The sequence below is a fragment of the Pipistrellus hanaki genome (genome assembly GCF_964339955.1).
Source record: "Pipistrellus hanaki genome assembly, chromosome: X".
Lineage (NCBI taxonomy): Eukaryota > Metazoa > Chordata > Mammalia > Chiroptera > Vespertilionidae > Pipistrellus > Pipistrellus hanaki.
This window is the reverse complement of record NC_140524.1, coordinates 81,114,005-81,137,783: the sequence shown is the minus strand read 5'-3', so window position 1 is coordinate 81,137,783 and position 23,779 is coordinate 81,114,005. Positions and strand designations below refer to the sequence as shown.

The 23,779-nt window shown below is 35.8% G+C and overlaps 1 protein-coding gene across 1 annotated transcript in view; it reads left to right on the top strand.

Annotated features, from left to right (window-relative positions):
• CFAP47 (cilia and flagella associated protein 47) overlaps positions 1–23,779 on the top strand; it is a gene marked incomplete at both ends in the record, with an annotated part of 384,890 nt that overhangs the window by 298,495 nt on the left and 62,616 nt on the right. Inside the window, 5 exons of the mRNA XM_084869970.1 lie at positions 1,189–1,344; positions 7,950–8,053; positions 14,522–14,697; positions 17,611–17,718; positions 22,506–22,614. Coding sequence (XP_084726096.1) covers positions 1,189–1,344; positions 7,950–8,053; positions 14,522–14,697; positions 17,611–17,718; positions 22,506–22,614 — 653 coding nt within the window. The remainder of the gene's footprint in view (positions 1–1,188; positions 1,345–7,949; positions 8,054–14,521; positions 14,698–17,610; positions 17,719–22,505; positions 22,615–23,779) is intronic.

Genomic DNA, 23,779 nt, shown 5'->3' with positions numbered 1-23,779 from the left:
CAATCAGGCCAGCATGGAAGAGCAGTTAGGAGCAACCAGGCCGGCAGGGGAGGGAAGCTAGGGGCAATCAGGCCAGCAGGCAGAGGTGGTTAAGGGTGATCAGGCAGGCAGGCAGGAGAGTGGTTAGGAGCTAGCAGTCCTGGATTGTGAGAGGGATGTCCAACTGTGGAATTGGGCCTAAACCAGCAGTTGGACATCCCCCAAGGGGTCCTGGATTAGAGAGGGTGCAGGTTGGCTGAGTGACACCCCCTGTGCACAAATTTCATGCACTGGGCCTCTAGTATCTATATATATAAAAGTCTAAGTGACTTTTACAACTGGTCGATTGGTTGCTATGATGCATACTGATCACCAAGGGACAGACGCTCAATGCAGGAGGTGCCCCTGGTGGTCAGTGTGCTCCCACAGCCAACCTCCCATGGTCAGCCAACCTCCTGTGACCCATCCTCCCTGTCAGTGGCCCTGATCAGCCCCTATTGGAACTGGGCAAGATGGCTACGATCTGTCCTGGTCACCAGCCAGGGCAAGGGACCCCACCTGTGCATGAATTCATGCACTGGGTCTCTAGACTTGCATACTTGCTCTGCTTAGAAATTCCAGTACTATGTTGAATAGAAATGATAAAACGAGGCATCCTTGTTGTGTGCCAATCTTAGAGAAAATGCTTTCAGTTTTTAACCATTGAGTATAATGTTAGCTTGTGGATTTCTCATATGTGGCCTTTATTATTTTAAGAAAGTTTTCCTATTCCTATTTTTTTTTTTTTTATCATGAAAGGCTGTTGAATTTTGTCAAATACTTTTTATCCATCAATTGAGATGATCATGTGTTTTTTTTCTTCATTCTGTTAATATGGTATGTTACACTAGTTGGTTTTTGTATGTTGTACACCCCCCGCTCATTCAGTTTTCTGAAAACTGATACAGTTCTATTATTTGACACATTTGAAAAATTATAAGAAAGCTATTTAAAATATGATTTTAATGGAGATTTTGAGAAAATTTTCTTGAATTCACTAAGTTGTTCTGTACCACCATCAGATTTTATTCTGATACTAAAATCTAGAATTTATGTTTGGCTTTGACATTATTAGTTTCAAATTAGAGCAACTTCAATATCTGAAACTGACCTTTCATTTTAGAAAATGAATCCCTGTTTAATCTGAAATTTTGTATCTATGTGTTGTAGGTAAACTTTTATTTTCTATTAAAAGCAATAAAGATGATGAATTTGAGAGCAACTTATATGAAGATCAAGATCAATATGATATTCAAGATCAAGATGGAGCACCTTTTTTTCACAAGTTGTCAGAAAAATCCATCAAGCTTGATATGGCAGGCTTAGGTAAATTTATTACTATGGAGAGCTTCATGACCAGCACTCATAAACTGGTTTAAGAGTAGATACTTTACATTCATAATTCATATACAGATGTGTTGTACATATTTATCAGAATTTTATTGTATTATTTTAATATTAAATTTATATAGTTTAATTTCTGGATTTGTCTTGCTGTTAACCATAATAGAGTATAACTCTTCAGCTTGAAGGCTGCCTACTCTTTTATAAGTGAAAAATTCATATATATTTATGTTATTAAACAAAAACAGCAATTAATTTCTGATAAAATAATATTGAGTATATTATTTTAACAATTTAATATGATTTTCTTCAACATAGGGTGTGATAACAGTCTTCTTCATGCAAAAGAAAGTAATGCTGTTGTTTTTCCTTCCTATTTCATAAAATTTTATTTGCATGTTAATAAACATCATATCTTTTTATTAGAAAATCAAGGGAAAAGGAGATGGTGGAGTGTGGGAATAGACAGGGGAAAGTTCCTGGAGAATGAGGGAATGAGTTTTGTTATGTGTAAGAAGCAGCGACATAGGAGGCCATTAGAGAAAGCTGGATCATCAGGAGCAAAGTTGTGGAGACAAACTTATCCCAAAGAAGAAATCTTTATTAAATAAATTTGTATTTAAGTCAGATTCTTCAGGGAAACAGATACTACCATAATATTCTAATGTAATGTATTATAAATAGTGGCATTTTAAGGAATTGGCTAACATGATTGTGGGGACTGGCAATTCCAACATCTGTAGGGCAAGCCTTACCTAGAAAATTAGGTAACAGTTGCTACTGTAGTATTGGATCCAAATCATACCTGGCAAACCAGGTGACTACAAGCTCAGGCAGGATTTCCATGTTCCAGTCTTAACTAAGAATTGCTTCTTCTTCAGGTAACCTTAGTTTTTGCTTTGAGGGCCTCCAACTGAATGGACGAGGTCCACACATGTTATGCAGGTTAATCTGCTTTACTCAATGTCTATTGATGTAAGTTATCATCACATAAAAAAATAACTTTCACAGCAGCATCTACACTATTATGTAACCAAATAACTGAACATTATAGCGCATCCAAAGAATACATGGATTAAGAGTGTCATTTAGTCAATATTTAAAATGCCTTGGAAAGGGAAAAGCAGTTGGAGCCAGTTAGGTCGCTGCAACAGCAAATGGTATTTGAAATGAAGAGAACAATGCCTTTTATGGTAGTGATGTGGATAGAGAAATACCACTGAAGATAGGAAACATTTTAGAAACTAGTATTATTTGACAAAGGAGAAAGATAGAGAGGATTGATTAAAAAAATTAACAAGGTTTGTTATATTGGTGAATAGAGAAATATTAAGATAGAAATTTAGAAGTATCTTGATTTTGTTAAATTAACATTTGTTAAACGGTGCCCTAGAGTGTCAGGTGGTAGTGAGTCAAGGTTTCAAAGACTGCAAGGGAAAGTGAAGTAGAGGTTTGTTACTCACAGGTCCTGGAAGAGGTACTTTAGCTGCCTCCAGGGTCTACAAGGTGAGATCCAGATAGGGAGAGAGGAAGGACCTGGGTACATACCTTTATTAGGGTCTTTGAATGGAATGTTTTGTGGTTCCCAGGCTAAGGTCAGATTGGTCAATTCAAATAAAAATCAGTGGAGTTTTGGTAAGCTTCCTAGGGAGTCTTATCTAAGAGGCACACAAGGGGATAGCCCTGGAAGGTTGGAGAAAGTACTTAGACCAAGTGTGGTTGTGAGAATCATATTATGAACTTATATTTTCTTGTTGTGGGAGTCATATTATGAACTTATATTTTCTTGCTGGGTTGCTTTCTAGATTATGCACTTTGAGGGAGGGGCTAGTGTTGCTTCAAGGTTCCTGCAGACTGCTTGGCCACACAAAATGGAAGTGAAGGCCGTAATCTTGTGAGGTAGTTTAGTTAAATTAAGAAGAAATAACTTGGGAGATTATAATGTTTAGAACAGTTTTGTGTTTTATGATTTTGATGTGACAGTAAACCAGTTACATGGCAATATTCAGTCATCAGTTGAATATTTGGAGCTGAGACATGGTGAAAAAATAATAAAACGGTAGTAAAAGTTTAAGGGTTCTTCAGTCAGAATCATTCAGGTGAGGCAAAGAGCAGATACTTGTTGTAGATGGATTATGCTATAAGTTAAGTCCTTATCAAAATCTAAGGCACAAGAATCATGAAGGAAAACCAGAATAAAATAAGTGTTTAGAGGAGTTTGAAAGAAAATCAGAATACTATCATATCATGGTAATGGACTCAAATGGAATGCTCTCTAATTTTAAAAATCTAAGCTTCAGGATGACAGGTTCAATTCTTCAGACAGGTCTTCCCATATCACTACTCAGACAGGATTAACCTTCTATCACCTGTAATAATGGGTCTCTTTCTTACTGATAGCTCAGTAGTATATTTTGTTTCAGTTATGCAAAATGAGTAGTAAGTTCTGGAGATATAATGTACAACAATGTAATTATATTGAAAATTTGATAGTGTATGCTTGAAATTAGCTTAGCATGTAGATCTAAGTGTCTTTACCTCCCCCCAACTGAAAAATGGTAACTGTCTCAGGTGGTGACTATGTTAATTAATTTGAATGCGGTGATTATTTAAAAATGTATATGTATATCAAATCAAGTTGTACACCTTGAGTATGAACAGTTTTAAAGTCAGTTATATCTCAATAAAGATGAGACAAAAAATAAATGAAAATAACTAACTAAGAATTTTTTAACCTTTCAAATAGGTAACTATGCATTGATCAGACTGTAAAACTTCAGAGGGAAGGTTGGGGAGGGTGGGGGTAAGGGGGAGAGATCAACCAAAAGACTTGTATGCATGCATATAAGCCTAACTAGTGGTCACAGACAACATGGGGGTGGGGGAATGTGTGTGTGGGGGTTGAGAAGGTAATGTGGGGTGAGGGCAAATATGTATTACCTTAATCAATAAAGAAATTTTAAAAAATAAAATTTAAAAAAGGAAAAATAATGGTAACACCCAGTTTTTAATGATGATCAGGCCTAAAGAGATAATCTTATGTATTATAATGGGAATTTCAATTGATAAAAATTTGAAGAGAGCATTTACAATATGTTAAAACTTTTAAGAATTGTTCCAGTTATTTGAGTCCAATAATTTTTAAAATATGATGATTAAAGAGATGTACAAATATTCTATCTAATAAAATAGTAATATGCAAATAAACCATCACTCCCCTACACCCACAAGCCACACCCACTAGCCAATCAGGAGCGAGCATGCAAATTAACCCCAACCAAGATGGCTGTGGCCACGGAGAGAGCTGGCGGGAGGCTTGGGTTTCCCCGGCGATGGAGGAAGCCAAGTTTTCAGCACACCCTAGCCAGTCCAAGCCTCCACTTAAGGCTACAAAGATTCAATGATAGAAGATGAATTCCAATAGAAATGGCTACCACCAAGGAGCAAGCAGGAGGCTTGGCTCCACTCCAGACTACAAAGTTTCAATTGTAGAAGATAAATAAATCTCTGATACCAGGGTCTCTACTTGGGTCACTGGGGCGTGTGGCTGGCCTAAAAACCTCCTCAGACCCCTCACCCAGGCTGCCCCATGCTCCAAGGGAACCCCCACTCTGATCTGGGATACCCTTCAGGTCAAACCAGCTGGCCCCCACCCATGCACCAGGTCTCTATTCTATCTAATAAAAGAGTAATATTGTGATCATCATTCCAACACACAAGATGGCTGCCCCTATGTGGTAAAAAATCCTGCCCCCATGAGAACACCAGATGGCCACCACAGGATGGCCAGCAGAGGAGGGCAGTTGAGAGGGACCAGGCCTGCAAGGGAGCAGTTGTGGGTGATCAGGCCAGCAGGGGATGGCAGTTGGGAGGGACCAGGCCTGCAAGGGAAGGAATTTGGGGGCGATCAACCCTGCAGGGGAGGGCAGTTAGGGGTGACCAGGCTGGCAGAGGAGGGAAGTTGGGGGCAAACAGGCTAGCAGGGAAGCAGTTAGGCATCAATCAGGCTCGCAGGGAAGTGGTTAGGGGGTGATCAAACTGGCAGGCAGAAGCAGTTAGGGGCAATCAGGAAGGCAGGCAGGTGAGCAGTTGGGAGCCAGCAGTCCTGGATTGTTAGAGGGATGTCCAACTGCCGGTTTAGACTCAATCCCAATGGGATCGGGCCTAAATGGGCAGTTGGACATCCCTCGAGAGGTCCCAGATTGGAGAGGGTGCAGGCTGGGCTGAGGGACACCATCCCCCCTCGCCCCCCATGCACGAATTTCATGCATTGGGCCTCTAGTTTTTATATAATAATGTTCCTCATGTAATTTATTATGTTGAATAATAGAAACTTATATTTTTAATTTTTAAATTTTATTTAAAATGTTTGAATATGTATTACCTGCACATAATTTTTTTTCAGTTTTATTGAGAAATAATTGACATAAAACATTGTTTAAGTTTAAGGCATATAGCATGATGGTTTGATTGAGTGCATGTATTGTGAAATGATCACTACAATATGCTCCACTTAAATCCATCTTCTCATGTATAATAGATACAATAAAAAGAAAATAAATAAGAAGTGACAGAGGAAAAGAAATCCTCCTTGTGATGAGAACTCTTAGGATTTATTCTCTTAAAAACTTCCCTATATATCATACAGCACTGTTAACTATAGTCATCATGTTGTATATTACATCCCTAGTACTTATTTATCTTATAATTGGAAGTTTGTATCTTTACCCATTTCTCCCATCTTCCACCTCTGGGAACCATAAGTTTGATCTCTTTTTCTATGAGTTTTGTGGGCTTTTGTTTGTTTTTTAGATACTTACCTTTCTCTGTGTGACTTAATTCAGTTTGCATAATGCCTTCAAGGTTCATCCACATTGTCCCAAATGGTAGAATTTTCTCATTTTTTGTTGTTGTTTTGTTTACAGCTGAATAATATTGGGTTATATGTCTATACCACAACTTCTTTATCCATTCCATCATTGATGGAAACTTAGGTTGTTTCCATGTCTTGGCTAGTGTAAATAAAGCTGTTATGAACATGGGGCTGCAGATATCTTTTTGAGTTAGTGTTTTTGTTTCCTTTGGATATATTCCCAGAAGTGGAATTTCTGGATCACATGGTAATTATATTTTTAAGTTTTTGAGGATTCTCCATTCTGGTTTCCATAGTGGCTGTACAATTTACAATCCTATCAACAGGGCAAAAGGGTTTTCTTTTCTCCATAGTCACAAGCAGTCTTTGTTATATATTATCTTTTTGGTGATGATCATTGAACAGGTATGAAGTGATATCACATTGTGGTTTGAATTTACATTTCCCTAATGACTAGTGATGAAGCTTAAATTTTAATAGTAGATATTCTCTGAGTTGTATGAATATGTATATATACTTACATGAATATATCAATTTTTTATAACTTGCATATCCCTGTGTGTGTATGTGTGTGTGTGTGTGTGTGTGTGTGTGTGTATTAAGCCTGGAATTTTATACATAAAAATGAAGTAATGTACTCTTGGTTATGAGGTGATAAATAATTTCGTTTCTTTAAGCTTTTCAAAAATTTCTCAAATTACTATGGTGAATGTTACTGAATTTTATGTTTAGAAAAAGTTTGTTTACATAAGCCCTTTAGTTAAACATTGTTAATTATTATTTTTGTTATTTTTCTCATCCATAAATCATCACTAATTCCAACCATTGAATTCATATTTTATTTATATATTTAGCACTGTAGGATTTAAATCATCTTCATTGCAACATTGCTTTATGTGATAGTCACAAAAATTACTAATAGTAGGTGTTATTGTCCCTAAGGCAGTTTTATGTATCAACTTGGGTGGGCCATGGTGACCAGATATTAGGTCAGGCATTCTGGATTTTTCTCTGAAGATGATTTTGGTTGAGAATTACACTTAATCTGTGTACTCTGACTAAAGCAGATTGCCTTCCATTATGTGGGTGAGCCTTATCCAATAAGTTTAAGGTCATTATGAAACAAAGGTTGACCTCCCCTGAGCCAGAAGTAATTCTATCAGTAGATTGCCATTGTGCTGGAGCTACAATTCTTCTTTGAGTCTCCAGCCTGCTGGCTTATACTGCAGATATTGGATTTACCAAGCCAATTAAGTGAGCAATTTCCAACACACACACACACACACACACACACACACACACACACACACACGCATGCACACACACACCGTGTGGTTCTTTATCATGACTAATGTAGTCCCAACATATGTTTGATTGCTTTTTGCACTATCCCAGAGTCATTGGTCATTCCGTCTTCTTAGTTATAGAAACCCTTTCTTTTCAGAACTGTTTTCTCTGTGAATTCATTGTGGACTAAAGCATTGGAAAAATCCATGAAATATATATGAGTTAAAAGGGGAAAAGTCCTTGCAGGATAGGATTTCTCTTAGCACTTACAAGCAGTGATGAATTCACCTTCTTACCCTCCCCTCAGCACTCTTGACAAATGAGCCCATCAAAAAGAGTTTGAAAATGATATCTGTTCATGTTTCTCAAATTTTATGTTAAGTATGGTGTTCTAAAACCTATATTAATAAATGAATATTTTTTCCAGATGCTGATGCTGATGGTAGCACTGTACTAGTCTGGTATAATCTTGAGATCCATATTAGTCCTGGGCAACCTGTAAACATTATTGAAATGAAATGTGTTGCTATGGTAAGAGCCCATTAAATGGTCATAGATTTTACCTTTTTGTATATTATCTTTTAGTTGTAAACTTAAATTGCTGTCCTTGGAAAAATTCATATCATTGAGACTCATGTTTGGATAAATTATGCATTTTTTAGAAATTTCATTTTTAAATCCAGTAATGTATATCTTAACAGTTTATAGAAAGGATTTTTTTTAGTTCTATGATATACTGGCTGCACTAATTAGCATTCTGCCTTAATGATTTAAGAGTTATAGAGCAAATTTAACCTTCGTCTTTATGCTTGCCCTCACATGTCTGATAAAAGCAGCAGTGTGTCTCTAAGACTTTTTCAATACTGATTCTTCCTGGTTTTACAACAGGAAGAAACATATTTGGAGCAACAGACAAATTTAGGGTTTTAAGTAATAGTGACTAAGAATAGGATTGTTATATGTAAATTATTAAAGTGTTATTAACTCCATGTCCAGGATTACTTAAGAGTCAAATATTGAGAGTCTTGGTTTACATGAAATATGAAGACAGCATTAATTGCTGTTAATCATGTTTTAATTCTATTTAATTTCCTTATATTAGTACTCAAATATTTAAATCTGTGATAAAGATTATTTTCATTTTTAAATGTGAAGATAGATTTCTTTGTACAATTGATTATTTAGAATCTTGAACCTTTGCTCTATCAAATATAAAATAAGAAAATACTTAAAACACTTTTAGTCTACAAATCAATTATTTGTCCATCTGATTTCTGGGTAAATTTCTACTGAGGCAAAGAAAATGGATGATTAAACTGTTGAAATATACTCAAGTGTAGATTGCAAATGGAGTTTCTTCTAAGTGAAAAATCATTTAATATGATGATGTCATGATCATTTCACTTAATGAAAATATCCAATATATGTGACCATATTATCACTGCAGAATAGATTATTTCTTAAAGGTTATTTTTAAATGATATAATTTTAACTATGAAACCACTTGCTGTGGAAAATTGTTACTAGATTAAAAGTCATCTCTTTATCAGGACAGAGGAGAAAAAATACTCTAAAAATGAGACCAAGAGAAATTGGGACCATGAGGTGGTACCTCAAAAAGGGGAAACATTGGCTTCCTTATTAACTATATGTTTAAAATAGGAATAGAGAGGAGTAGAAATAGGCAACACAAAATATCAAATATAGATGCATTTCTAAAATTACAAACTGTTGCATTTTCTCATGAAATGTTATATAAAGTGTCCTTTTTTTGGAAAGAACTATTAATCCTTCAAGAAAATACTGGTAGAAATTGAAATTTTTATAATTGTCAACTTCTCATGGTGAAGATTGTCACACAGGTTGAGAAACACATACCGTCACAGTACTTTATATAGATAGGTAATAAGACTCTGCAAAAAGCAAAAAGAGCCTATTACCTGTCTCTTTTAATGCACTTAAAGTATGGTTTCATTTTTTTCTGGGTAGGGGGTGGTGTTTTTTTTTATGATCCTCACCCGAGGATATTTTTCCATTGATTTTTAAAAAGAGTGGAAGAGAGAGGGAAAGACAGAGAGAAACAGCTATGTGAAAGAGACATATTGATTGGTTGAGTCCCTCATGCCCCTACCCACCACCCGGGTGGGGAAGGAGCCTGCAACTAAGGTACATGCCCTTGACCAGAATCGAATCCAGGACCCTTTGGTCCTTAGGCCAACACTCTATCCACTGAGCAAAACAGGCTTAGGCTGTTTTCATTTTTAAAATTAAGATTTGTATATACCCATTGGGGAAATTATTGCTTTCATGAATCATATACTTTCAAAAAAATATATTTTATTGATTTTTTATGGAGAGAGAGAGAAGGATAGAGAACTATAAACATCGATGAGAGGGAAACATCAATCAGCTTCCTCCTGCACACCCCCCACTGGGGATGTGCCCGCAACCAAGGTACATGCCCTTGACTGGATCAAACCTGGGACCTTTCAGTCTGCAGGCCGACGCTCTGTCCACTGAGCCAAACCGGTTTCGGCAATGAATCATATACTTTCAAATGGGCCCTTCTCAATTTTCCATAAGGGACTTCCCTCTCCCCAGGCAATAATTTCATTATTATTATTTAATACCACAGTAAGATACCAATATCTCTTATTTTAATAATATTTCAGATTATTATCAGTTATACTATTGTTTTTATTTTTCATTGTGACTATTTAACATAGGTATTTCATAAAGACATTAAAATAATTTTCTCTTGCCGAAATCGGTTTGGCTCAACGGATAGAGAGTCAGACTGTGGACTGAAGCATCCCGGGTTCAATTCCAGTCAAGGGCATGTACCTTGGTTGCGGGCACATCCCCAGTAGGGGGTGTGCAAGAGGCAGCTGATCGATGATTCTCTCTCATCGATGTTTCTAACTCTCGATCCCTCTCTCTTCCTCTCTATAAAACATCAATAAAATATACTTAAAAAATAAAAAAGAACTTCTCTCATTAATGTTTAAAAAAAAAAGAAAGAAAGAATTTTCTGTCAAGGTCAACAAGAAAATGCAAGTTTTGAGCCCCCATTCTATTTAGTAGTTTTATATTACAATGCAGGGACAAAGCTTAGCGCTATCAGCTGCTACATTGCTCTTTCTCATTATAGACAGGTATTCTGTACTAATTAAATGTTCACTTTCAACTGAGTTTGGTGTAATGGACTCTTTTTCCACTAACTATCCACATAGGCTACCAATAACAGTGATAGTGTTGCCAAGGTATTAAGCTTTACCACCTTTCTAATAAGAATTGCCTAAGGTAAAAATATATGAGTTATTTCCCCAAAGCATGGCTCAGTGATTGAGCGTTGACCTATGAACCAGGAGGTCACTGTTTGATTCCCAATCAGGTCACATACCTGGGTTGTGGTCTCAATCCCCAGTAGGAGGCAGGCAGGAGGCAGCCAATAAATGATTCTCTCTCATCATTGATGTTTCTCTTTCTTCTTCTCCCTTCCTCTCTGAATTCAATAAAAAGACACATCTATATATTTTTAAAAGTATGTTATTAATTCATAGATATGAAGATTTAGTTAGTAGAGATTGTATGGGTTGTTTTAAACTAGAGGCCTTCATGTACTAGTGGGGTCCCTTGGCCTGGGTTGCGGGGATTGGTCCAAAACTGACTCTCTGACATTCCCTGAGGAATCCTGGATTGTGAAAGGGTGCAGGCCAGGCTGAGGGATCCCACCGGTGCCTGATCACAGGAGGGCTCCAGGGTGTGTCCTGCCTATCTCACCCAGGCCTAATCGGCTGGACCTCAACAGCAAGCAAACCCGAGTCGGAGCATCTGCCCTTTTGTGGTCAGTGCACATTATAGTGACTGGTCGGACTGTTGAGCAAACAGTCAGACACAGCATATTAGGCTTCTATAGAGAGAAATAATCCCATCAAACAAACTTTTTTTGTGCACTTCTTGAAGAAGATACTTTCTGAAGTACATTAAAACTATTGTCCTCATATATATATTGTTTCCTGGTAGTTTTGACTACAGTTGTTTTTGCTACATTTCTGAGTAATATTTAACTTAAACCTTAAATCATCAGATATGGCAATGGAGCTTTCAAGATACTAAGCCATCTCTAATTTCCTAATTGCTTCTCAACTTTTGTTACCTTAAACTCAATTTGCACATCTTCCCTAAAGATGAATGAATGGTTAGAATCTCTCTATAATAGGATTTTTGTAAGAAATATTTAGACCCTGGGACACATAAATTTGGTTACTTCTTACAGCAGGTTCTAAAAATCATATTAATAATAAACAATAATTGGTTGTTAGTAATTCATTTTCTGTTGGAGTAAAGTACTTAGAATTTCTTTTGGAAATTTTAACATGTAATATCTGCTGTTTCATTTTTTTAAACTCAGATATTTCTTCTATGTCATATAGTTTGGCTATGGAAGAATGATGAGAGTAATCCACTATCTTCCCATTGATTCTCAATAATTCCAGTATAGCAATGGGCTATATTTTTTAAAACAAAACTTTAGTACGAGAACAAAATTTTATATGCTTTAAGTTTTAGACCAATTGTAGCATTCATAATATTTGCTCTGTTGTTGGTGATAATTATGTGAATATTCCCGTACTTAATTTTTCATTCTGTATTAAACCTTTAATTAAATTCACTCTTTGTTAATGGTGAGACCTAGAAATACCTTCACAAGCTAGTAAGAGAGGAGCATAGTGAAAAACACAGTTAATCCACGTGGTGTCTCATATAAAAATACTAATATAAAACATGTGAGTTAGCAACCTTTTTCAATAATGTTTTAGTTTAAAATTTTAGCCTTCTTAGATAGATAGAGAAAACCTATAACCTATGTTAAACAAGTAAGTAGGAATACACTTCCTAGGGATTGGTCCCTGCAATTAGATATCCTTCTATTGTCACTGCATTTCATAGCGCACCCCTCCCCACCCCACCACAAGGTTATGTGAAATGTGAACAAACCTATAGACACTACAGAAGTTTTCAGGTTTTTAACAACTCCTTAGTACCTACCAATGCATCCTCACCCGCACGTTACCCTCTATCTGGCATTAGGCATTACCATCCACCTCTTCAATCTTTGAGTCTCAAGTTGAATGGCAGAGGATTGGAGAAAGAGTGGGAGGCATGAGTTCAGTAGGTACAGTGACATATAGGTGGCAGTATCAGAGGAATGACAATGATGTTTCTAATTTGTAATTACAGACTTTGTTTATCTGAGTTCTGAACTGTTGGCACTGAATTTTCAATTTAGGAAAATTACTGAGAGAGATTTATCACTTCCTCCAAATTACATGGTACATTTCAGAATACCCTTAGGAATAGTTTATTTATTGACTTTAATGTTTTAAAACTGAGAAAAAATAAAATTGAAGATTTCCTCAATAGTATACCTTACCTGTGTGTTTTGGACCTCAGAAATAATTCCTTCATAATGAATTTATGATTATCTTCTGGGAGAGAATATGGTGAAAAAATACTTCCTGTTTGTGCATATTGAATTGCCATTGACACAAACTTTTATGAGCCAAAACATAGTCAGTCATTCTTTTCTCAGACCTATTGAGAGTAAGAAGTATGAAGTTTTCAGTGAAAATACTCAGTGAATTAATTTTTTCCTACCAGAAAATGTGAATGCAATGTTTATCCACTCATTTGTTTATATAGAGGTAATCAAGAAAATGTTTGCTCCATGGACAAAGCTGCAATGTCTATCTTAAAGATATGTTTTGTGAATAAATAACGCTCTCCCAATCAACACCTGCCCCCTCAGCTTAGAATTAGGTTTTTGTGGTCACTCCTGTAATGTGATTTGATAAATTTCAAAATAGCTCCATGTCCTAAATTACATCCATTACCAATTTTAAAAAATATGATTATTGATTTTCAGAGAGAGAAAGGGACATGGAGAGATAGGAACATCAATGATGAGAATCACCAATCGGCTGCCTCCTGCATAACCCCTACTAGGGATGGAGCTTGCAACCTGGACATGAGCCCTGACAGGGAACTGAACCATGCCCTTCTGGTTCATAGGTTGAGGCTCAACCACTGAGCCATACCAGTTAGGCCCCATTACCAATTTTTAAATTGTGAATGAAATGTCCAACATCCTCCTTTTTGTTAGGTTAAGGCATTCTAGACGACTGGTCTTTGTTCAGATTGAGATATGTCCTATCTATTATATTCACCTTTAACAAATTTGCTTCAATTAATGGCTTTTACTGTAGTGGAAATTGTGGCTGTCATGGAATGAAATATGTTATTAGCTAAAATGGAGGGTCAGAACGAAGACCAGGAAATGTCTTAGAACTTGAAGAGTGCCTTCCAGGACTGAGTTTGTAGCCAGGAGGTCAGGACAAGAGAAACCAAAACAGAAGAAAGGAATCTAAACTGGAAGATGGTCATATCATCAGTATAGTTTGATTTCTTAGTTCAGATGTCCTCACTGCTTGATGCTAATGTGCAGAGCTACATAAAGTATGTCCTTTACATCAGTAGCAGCAGCCACAATGTTTTAGAAATATAAGTTTTCAGGCTTCATCCAAGATCTACTGAATCAGAGTCTTTGTAGTAGGGCCAATAATCTGTACTTTAGTAACCTCTACTAGTGATTCCCTTGCATGCTGACATGTGAGTACTACAGCTAGAGGAAATAGACAAGTGGACCTCATATTAATAATGGTACTGGGAAAAAATATATTTTAATGTAATTTTGCAGTGCCCTTTTAGCTAAACAGATCTTTTAGAATAGTTATTGAAAAAATAATGTTACCATTTACCAAGACTAATTAAGGAAAACAAAATATTAAAAGCAAGCATGGTGCAATCAGTAGTGAACCAAGGAGAAAAAGAAAACAAATGGCCTTATATTGTATCAGTTTTCTTTGTTTTTGCTTCCATAGAACAGTGACTCTATGCTGACACTAAGAGCTGATTATATTTATTCTGTAATTCTAGGAGACCACTTGTTTTGAAATACCTCTCCGCAATGCAAAAGATACAACTCTTCAAATAGAAGTGATATTATCAAATCCTACCCTTAGTGGAATCAAGAAATTTGTGCTGAATCCAGAAGAATGTATCGACTATACATTATGCTATACTCCAGCAGCAACAGGCTGTAAAGAAGAAAGGTATGGCATTATATTTTACTAGAGGACTGGTGCACAACATTTGTGCACTTGGTGGGGGGGTGTCCCTCAGCCTGGCCTGCACCCTCTCACAGTACGGTAGCCAGCCATTAGCCTGACTTCTGGCTGAGCAGCACACACTGACCACTAGGAGGCAACTCCTGTATGGAGCATCTGCCGCCCTGGTGGTCAGTGTATGTCATAGCAACCAGTTGTTCCACTGTTTGGCCAATTTGCATATTAGCCTTTTATTATATAGGATTGTTGATTTTTTTAAATTAAGCTTTTAAAATGTTTATTTGTTTGCTGTAATAATTTAGATTACACTTGCTCATAGTTTTACGTTTTTAAAATACCATTCATTTATAAAATGTACTAATGTACAGTTAGCACTGTTTTACCCAATGCAAAATTATTATTTTGTGGAAGAGCAAATTAAATAATCCCTAAATTACTTTTTATATACCTTCTCTCATTCCACTTTTCACTAACCAAAATTTTCTAGATGCAAAAAAATAAGTCAAATGAAAATGATTACACAAGGATTAGGGGATAAAGTTTCAATTTTCTTGATGAAATTAATTTACATTTTATATTTGCAATTAAGAACAAATCATCTTGGAAAACAAAGATCAAATTGAGGGTATTATACTATGCTAAATATATACATAGATGCTTCTTATGATGGGATTTACTAGTATGTCCCAATAAACCCACTGTGAATTAAAAATAGTGTAACTAAAAAATGCTTTTGTTATACCTAACCTACCAAATATCATAACTTAGTCTAGCCTACCATAAGTATGCTCAGAACACTTACATTAGCTTACAGATGAGCAAAATTATGTAAAAAAAATAAATAGTATTAGTTGTAACCCAGGAAAATATCAAAATTAAAAATTTGAACTATGGTTTCTACTGAATGCATGGTAGTTTTGTACCATTGCAAAGTTGAAAGATAATAAGTTAGACCATTTAAGTTGAACCATTGTAAGTTAGGGACTGTCTCTGTGTATATACACCCACACACATCACAAACATACACCAATGTATGGACATATTAATAGAGCAATTATAAGTGTTTTTATAGCATGGTAATTATGAAAAACACTAGAGGCCCAGTGTACAAAATTTGTGCATGGGTACAGTCCCTGGGCCTGGCTGGCGATCAAAGTGTGGGCATCTGGCATGGAAGGGCAGGTCCCAGATGACCTCTCGGCCCTAGGGAGCATGTGGGCCCTATGGCCTTTGCGCAACCCCTTCTGCCTGAGTCACTGTGCCCAAGTGCCCATGTGGAGATGCAGTGAGTGTGGCTGGATGCTGTGGGCTGGGGGCCAGGGTGCAGCGTGAGCCTCTGGGCCTTTCAGTGGCACCATATAGAAGCCAGTTGGACAGTACACTTTCCCCCAGCTGGCCTCACAGACCAGCCCCTGCGGTCTCAGCAGCTGCAGCCTGGCTCATTCAGAAGAAGCTGTGTGGGTATGGGGCAGCTTTTTTGCAGGCGCCCGGCACCTGTGTACGGGGGGCTTCCCCAGCATGCAAGCTCTGGCATTCATGGGGAGGGTAGCAGGGGGAGTGAGAGCGAGCTCAGCAGACACCCCACATTCTCACTGCACCTCCATCCCCATCACCCCCACCCCCAGGTAGCCAGTGAGAGGTTGTACTGCATTGCTAATGCCCTCCATGTTCCATGCCTCCCCCTGGTGGTCAGTGCACATCATAGTGAGTGATCAAACTCCTAATTGAATGACTACCTGAGGGGACAATTTGCATATTAAGCTTTTATTATGTAGGATAGTACTGTTTACTAAGTTACATGTGCACACAAACATGTAACCTCTATGTTCACGACTAACTCAATTAGTGTATAGTAAAATAATCAAATTCTTTCAAAGTAATATCCCATTCATTTATTATAGTTTTAAGGACTAGACTTAGTATAGTAAGTATAATGAAATGCATTAATTATCCCATTAAAATGCCTTTTGCTAGTTAATATGCTCTTTCAGAATTAGAATAATTCTTATTTTAATGAATGATGATTAAATAAATATATATGTGAAATTTTAGAGGATAAAATGTTTGTAATGTGAAGCAGAAATAAAAGATATCATATTATAAAAGATATCATTTTGATAGATTACCATTGTAAATGTGGGCCAGTCTCCTCTCTCCAGTATGCTGTGAACACAGAACCAATCTTGAATTTTCCTCATCAGCACACATTAGAAGACATAATTTTGGGTAATACTTATTGACTGCTTACTCTGTTATCATAACTGGGGCATGTATTTTACATATATACACACATAAATTTCTCAGAGTAACCCTGAGAGAGTAGTAAGAATAATTGCTCCCATTTTATAAATGATGAAATTGAAGCTCAAAATATTAAGTGACTTTTTCAATTCCAAACAAATAAGAGAAGACAGAGCTGAGATACTAGCCCAGGTATACTGTCACTTGCTCTGTCATTGTATCCTCCATAAAAAAGAACATGTTGATTATAGAGGAAGCTCTCCAGAGCCGCATGTCACTTCATAGTCTTCGTGTGTTTAATTCAACAAACTAAATACATGTGTTTAATTCGACAAACTGACTTGGATTTAATCACATTTTGAAAGCATAACTTTTCTTGTTTTAGCTCCTGCAAGGTATTTGAATTATTTAGGTTTACACATTGTTCATTGATTTAACAGGCATTTTTATTTAAAAAATGTTAATAATGGCACTGTTTTTCTTGAATGATATTCTTGAATGATTTTCTCATTAAAAATGAAAAACATTTAAATATATCTATAATAAGAGTAGGATGTGTCACAGAGCCCAAATATTGTATTTGGGATATTCTTTCTGCCAAATTTATTATACAAACTAAAATGACTGATAAGATATTTTTTTTATTTTCTCCATCAGCATTATTTTTCAGCCTGATAAGGTTTTAGAGTTCTGGTATGTACTGAAATTTACTGTTGAAGTCCCAGATCCAATCAAATTGCCAGAAATGCAGTGTGACCTTGGAAAGTAAGTTCAAATTTAGTAAATATAATTATTTCATGAAAGAAAAAAAGTTCATCCTCAAGTGTTCTTTATTTAACATTTTTAAAAGACATCAATATGTTTTTAATTGACCCTCTTTTTAGTTTCTTGTTATTTTTTAACATGCTTTTTAAAAATAATTTCTTTTTCTCTAAGTCATACTATGTATAAGTAAATATGTTTTTAATATGTTTTTCTTTCCCAGGCAAGGTTTGATATTTAAACTATCCTATGGAACACTTAAGTGAAAAAACAAAAAATCAACTCAGGACTTTGGAGGGAGAGGTTTTACTAGGAGTGATTATCACAAGTGAAGGAAAGAGACTACAGAAATAGTTGTAGAGGACTATTGCAGTAGGGAGAATTTTCTGATCTCTGGAACATGCAAGCATCTCAAAATCAAATAGAAAAATATTTTTACTTTATAGGGTAATGGAGGGGCAAGCAGAGAGAGCTAAACAGAATCTTTAGAAGGATAACTAGACAAGAACAGGAAAATGACCAGTGGGGACTGATAAGAAAAGCATCTTGCTGGAATAAGCTATTTCCCAGGAAAAGCCAGGAAGAGGGAAATGTTCATTTTTTTGTGTGTGTGCTTTCTCAGGCTTGGAGACAGCAAAGTTCAGGGGGCTGTAGGAAAGAGAGAAAGCTGACTAAAGTTTGGTCAAGACAAAGCAGAGGGTAAGCAATAAACAATTGAAAATACTTGATCACTTGGTTAATCCTATATTCCCTTGAGATATGGCCATTTATATTTAGGTGGTTGAGTTCTTATTATATGTTTGGCACTGAGTTTGGTGCTGTTACATAGGGTTAATCAAGTAAAAATTTCTGCTAGTAGGCAAATCAGTGCCTTTTCATCAATTTCTCTCCCTAAGCACACCAAAAAAGTGTTTTACTCTCCTAATACCAAACCTTGAGCCAAAATGTCACTGAAAGTGATTTATTAAGGAGTGATCCCAGTTAGAAAAATCAGTAAGAGAATAGGGGAAGCGGATAATAAAAGGGAAGAAGCTCAGCAAGGATATGATTTCAAGTATAGTCTCAGATTTTATCTGATCCTGCCAAAAGTCCTGGAGCATAAATTACATCTCAGAATTGGTCTTGTCATGATGCCAAGATGCTAAGATTTTGAACTCCCATACTAGTCATTATAATTATCCTTAGGATGAGCTATAAGACCCCAGATACTTCTCCTGTAAGATTGAGAAGGCTCCAGGACCCAAGGGTAATCATCTGAAGGTCTCAGATGGAAAATGAACAGTTAAGAATTCAGAAGTTGGGTGACGAGGGCAGAGAGCTGGTAAAAATCTTCTAGAGTAGTGGTTCTCAACCTTTCTAAAGGCGCGACCCTGTAATACAGTTCATCATGTTGTGGTGACACACAGCCATGAAGTTATTTTTATTGCTACTTCATAACTGCAATTTTTCTACTGTTAATGAATCGTAATGTAAATATCTGTGTTTTCTGATGGTCTTAGGCTCTACAGCAGCCGTTGCAACCCACAGGTTGAGAACTGCTAGCAGGGTAGCCTAAGACCATCGGAAAATACAGATATTTACATTAAAATTCATAACAGTAGAAAAATTATAGTTATGAAGTAGAAACAAAAATAATTTTATGGCTGTTGGTCACCACCATATGAGGAACTATATAAAAGGGTTGTGGCATTAGAAGGTTGAGAACTACTGTTAGAGGAACCAGGTGGGATACCAGCAGTGTCTACTACAAGTTGTTTATAAACTTATTTCTAGTTTTATATATTTTTCTAGTTTTAAAATAAATGTTAATATATGTAAATTACATATGTATATATAATTATTAATACATGTAAAAATTTTGTGAAAATATTTGGCTCACAGTTTTACAATCATGATTTTTTTTTATCCCATTAAAAAGCACTAGTCTTTTCTCTTTTTAGTTTCTTGTTATTTCTTAACATGTCTTTAAAAAATAATTTCTTTTTCTCTAAGTCATACTGTGTATAATTAAAAGACATGCTATTTTAAGATGTTTGGTGGTAACTATTTTTTTAACCAGCCTTGTCTTGGGTCCTTATCCTCTTCAAAGTTTGCACAGTTTGTCATTGTACCCAATGTCCTTAAAATTCTTAATATGTTGATATGGCTCTATTTTCACACATTTTTCCCCCAGGTATTTGAGGTCTCTCTCAATATGGAAACAAATTGTGTAATTTTTGTTTCTGGAACTCTCAAGTTATGCCATCTCTAATTTTCTCTCTTTTCTCTTTCTACATCTATGTTTTGGATTTAGAACTTGGGAACTATTTTAATAATGTTCTTACCTTTTTTGCAGTCTCTCCCAACATTTGTATTTTTGCATTTAGAAAGATTTGTTCAGTTTTATATTCCAATCCTTTTATTGAATTTTCATGTCAGCTGTCAACATCCAAGACCATTTGTTTGTGTGTGTGTGTGTGTGTGTGTGTGTGTGTGTGTGTGTGTGTTAGGATGCTTCTTTTCTTTGTTTTAAAAATGTAATGTTCTCTTCTTATTTCTTGTTTGTAATATCTTCTCTATCCCTTAAGGTATGAATGATCATTTTAAGAAACCATGGACTTTCTCTTAATGTTTTTGTTTTTTCCTGTTAGAAACTTTGTCTGATGCTTATTTTACTCATATTTATAACTGAGGCTCTAAATTGATAGTTGGGCCTTATTGACCTCTTCATGTTGTTCTGTGTACTATTCTTCATTTGTTTTCTTTACTTAAAAAAATATTCCTTTTTATTGTTGACTAGAAGCCTGATGCATGAAATTTGTGCATGGGTAGGGTCCCTAGGCCTGACCAGCAATCAGGGCTGATCTGTGGGGAGACCAGCTGGGCAATTGGAGGCTCCTGCTGGTACCCGCCTTGGCTGGCCTGAGGCCTACAGGCTGGGGGCAACTCCTACGTTGAGCATATGCCCCCTGGTGGTCAGTGTGCATCATGGCAACTGGTCTTTCCACCAGTTGTATTGTGGTTTGGTCAATTTGCATATTAGGCTTTTATTATATAGGATGAACCTTTTTCCAGGTTTTGTCAAATATGAAAAAATATTGTTTATAATTGTATATGCTTTTGTTGCACATTTGTGCTCATTTCTATTATGTAAACATAATTTAAATTTAGTGGTTAGTGACAAAGAATTTGAAATTGATTGTACTTTTTTACACTTCTACTAGCCACACATGAATTTGTTTCATTTCCTCAAAAACATGGGTATTATAAAACTAATTTTAACCATTCTGATGCATATGAAGTGGTACCTCAATGCACTTTTAATTTGTATTTTCCTCATGATTAATGAGGTTGACTCCCTGGTCATATATATATATATTTTTTTTAAAATATATTTTATTGATTTTTTTAGAGAGGAAGGAAGAGAGATAGAGAGCTAGAAACATCAGTGAGAGAGAAATATTGATCAGCTGCCTCCTGCTCACCCCCCCCACTGGTGATGTGCCCACAACCAAGGTACATGCCCTTGACAGAAATCGAAGCTGGGACCTTTCAGTCTGCAGGCCGATGCTCTATCCACTGAGCCAAACTGGTTTCAGCTGGTCATATATTTATAGACCATTTTGATAGTCTTTTCTTTCAATTACAGTTTACATTCAGTGTCATTTTCTATTAGTTTCAGATGTACAGCACAGTGGCTGGACAGTTCTGGTTTTCATAGTGTCTGTGCCAATCTGCATTTCATCAATAGTGTGTGAATGTTCCCTTCTCTCCGTCTTCTCCACATTCTCACCAATACATATCTTACTTTAAAAAAAGGGTTTATCCTACCAGGTGTGAGGCGGTATCTCAGTGTGATTTTGATTTACTCTATATGAAAAGCCATTAGAAATGATGGTGAATTGAGAATTATGAGCTTTCTTGATTATTATTCGCTTTGACCATAAATACCAGCCACATTTGGGGTAGGCAAGTTTAGTTCATCATCAGTTTCTGTTTTCTTGATGTAATGAACAGAACTTTGTTAATTTGTTACTCTTTGTTATTATTTGTATACTCTGTTAACTTTTTTTGTCTGGATTTAACAGTTATAAAGTAATTTGTAAACATTGCTCCTAAAACTGGAATATGTTTAGATACTATTAGTGTTAAAAAGAGAGAGAGAGAGAGAGAGGGAAAGAGAGAGGGGTGGGGTGGGGTGGGGGGGAATCAGGGATTATCTAATTTAGCAAAATATCATTAGTTAATATTTAATTATTCTTATTTTGAAACTCATACAAGTTGTATTAGCTTCATAGGCCTGCCATAATAAGTACCATAAATGCAGTGGCTTAAGACAACATAACTTTATTGACTAACAGTTTTGGAGGCTAGAAGATTGAAATCAAGGTTTTAGGAGGACTATGCTTCTTCTGATACCAGTAAGGGAGAATCTTTCCTTGCCTCTTCTGGCTTCTGGTGCTTGCATGCAATCCTTGATGTTCCTTGCCTTATGGATGCATTGCTCCAGTCTCCACCTTTACTGTCATATAGCTATCTTCTCATGTGTCTTCATATCATCTTCACATAGGGACAGAAGTCATACTGGATTAAGGGCAACCCTACTCCAGTATGACCTCATTTTAACTAATAACATTTGCAACAACCTGATTTCTTAATAAGGTCACACTCTGAGGTATTGGAAGTTAGGAGTTCAATTTATCTTTCTGCAGCATGCAATTCAACCCATACCAGGTAATAGTAATCAAGTTTATAAAATTAACATTGAACAAGTTTATGAACAATGTTACTAGCTTTGTTTCTCTTTCTAGGTTTAGCATTCAGAACTTTCCTTTAGTTAATCCTACACACGAAGCCATAGAATTGCAAGTAAAAAACACTAATCCTGATAATTTTGTCATGGATTCACATAAATTACCAGTAAGTATATTCAGAAAGCCAAATATCCTATCACTATCAGAACATTTTCCAATAATGGTTTTGGGACACTGTGGGATATTAGCATTTCAATTATTAACGAAGTTTCAAATGTCTAAAATTTAAAAATGGAATTTCTATAAATGTATATCCCCAATTTTAATTTATCAAAAAATATAAGTTTACATATATTTTTGAAATTATATATGCCAGATTTGTGTTCATTATCGCTGAATTCTAAATTATTTATGCTTTATTTGTGACCATTTTGGTAATCGGTTTTTGCAGTAGGTTATCAGTAATGTGATTTTTGACTCAACAGTCATGCTGTGTTTCCAGGTTCCCAAAAGGCCAGTTCCTTTCCAGCATACAACCCCAAAGTAATGATATAAAAACTTGCTTTCCTCCAATGGTATGTTATGAATTTTTTTAAAGATACAGAAGTTGAAAGAATAATACAGTGCACAAACTTATACCTTCTACTTTGATTCTTATATTAATGGTTTGCCATATTTCTCTCTTTTTTCTCTTATATTTATTTTTTTCTTTCACTCTTATTTAAATGGTACATTTTCCATTTAATTTAATTTTTTTAAATTATATTTTACTTTCAATATTATTTTGTATTGGTTTCAGGTGTATGACATAGGGGTTAGATGATCCTATACTTTATAAAGTGTTCCTCCCAATATTTCAAGTACCTAACTGGCACCATACATACTTATGGTAATATTATTGATTATATTCCCTATGCTGTACTTTATTTACATCTTTTTTGGGGGTTAACTACCAATTTATACTCCTTAGTCCTTTCACTATTTAATTTAAAGGTAAGTTGTACCATATTTCAACACTAAATACTTCAGGTTATAGTTCTTAAGTGTATATTAATCTCTAACAACATCTAGCATCCTGTTCTAATTTCAGTTTATTGACCTGCCACAAGACTATTCCTCTTGAGCTAGGATCCAGTGTAATAAGCTTACACATTGGAATTGGTTGTCATCATGACACTTGCTTACAATGAAATGTTTTTAAGTTTCTCAAAGATTCTATATTTATACGCCATATACAGTATACAGACCAATAAGTTTAGTATAATTTACTGCAGTTAAATTCCAATCAACGGTGTTTACCTTTCTTTCCTTGAGAACATTGGAAATTCATT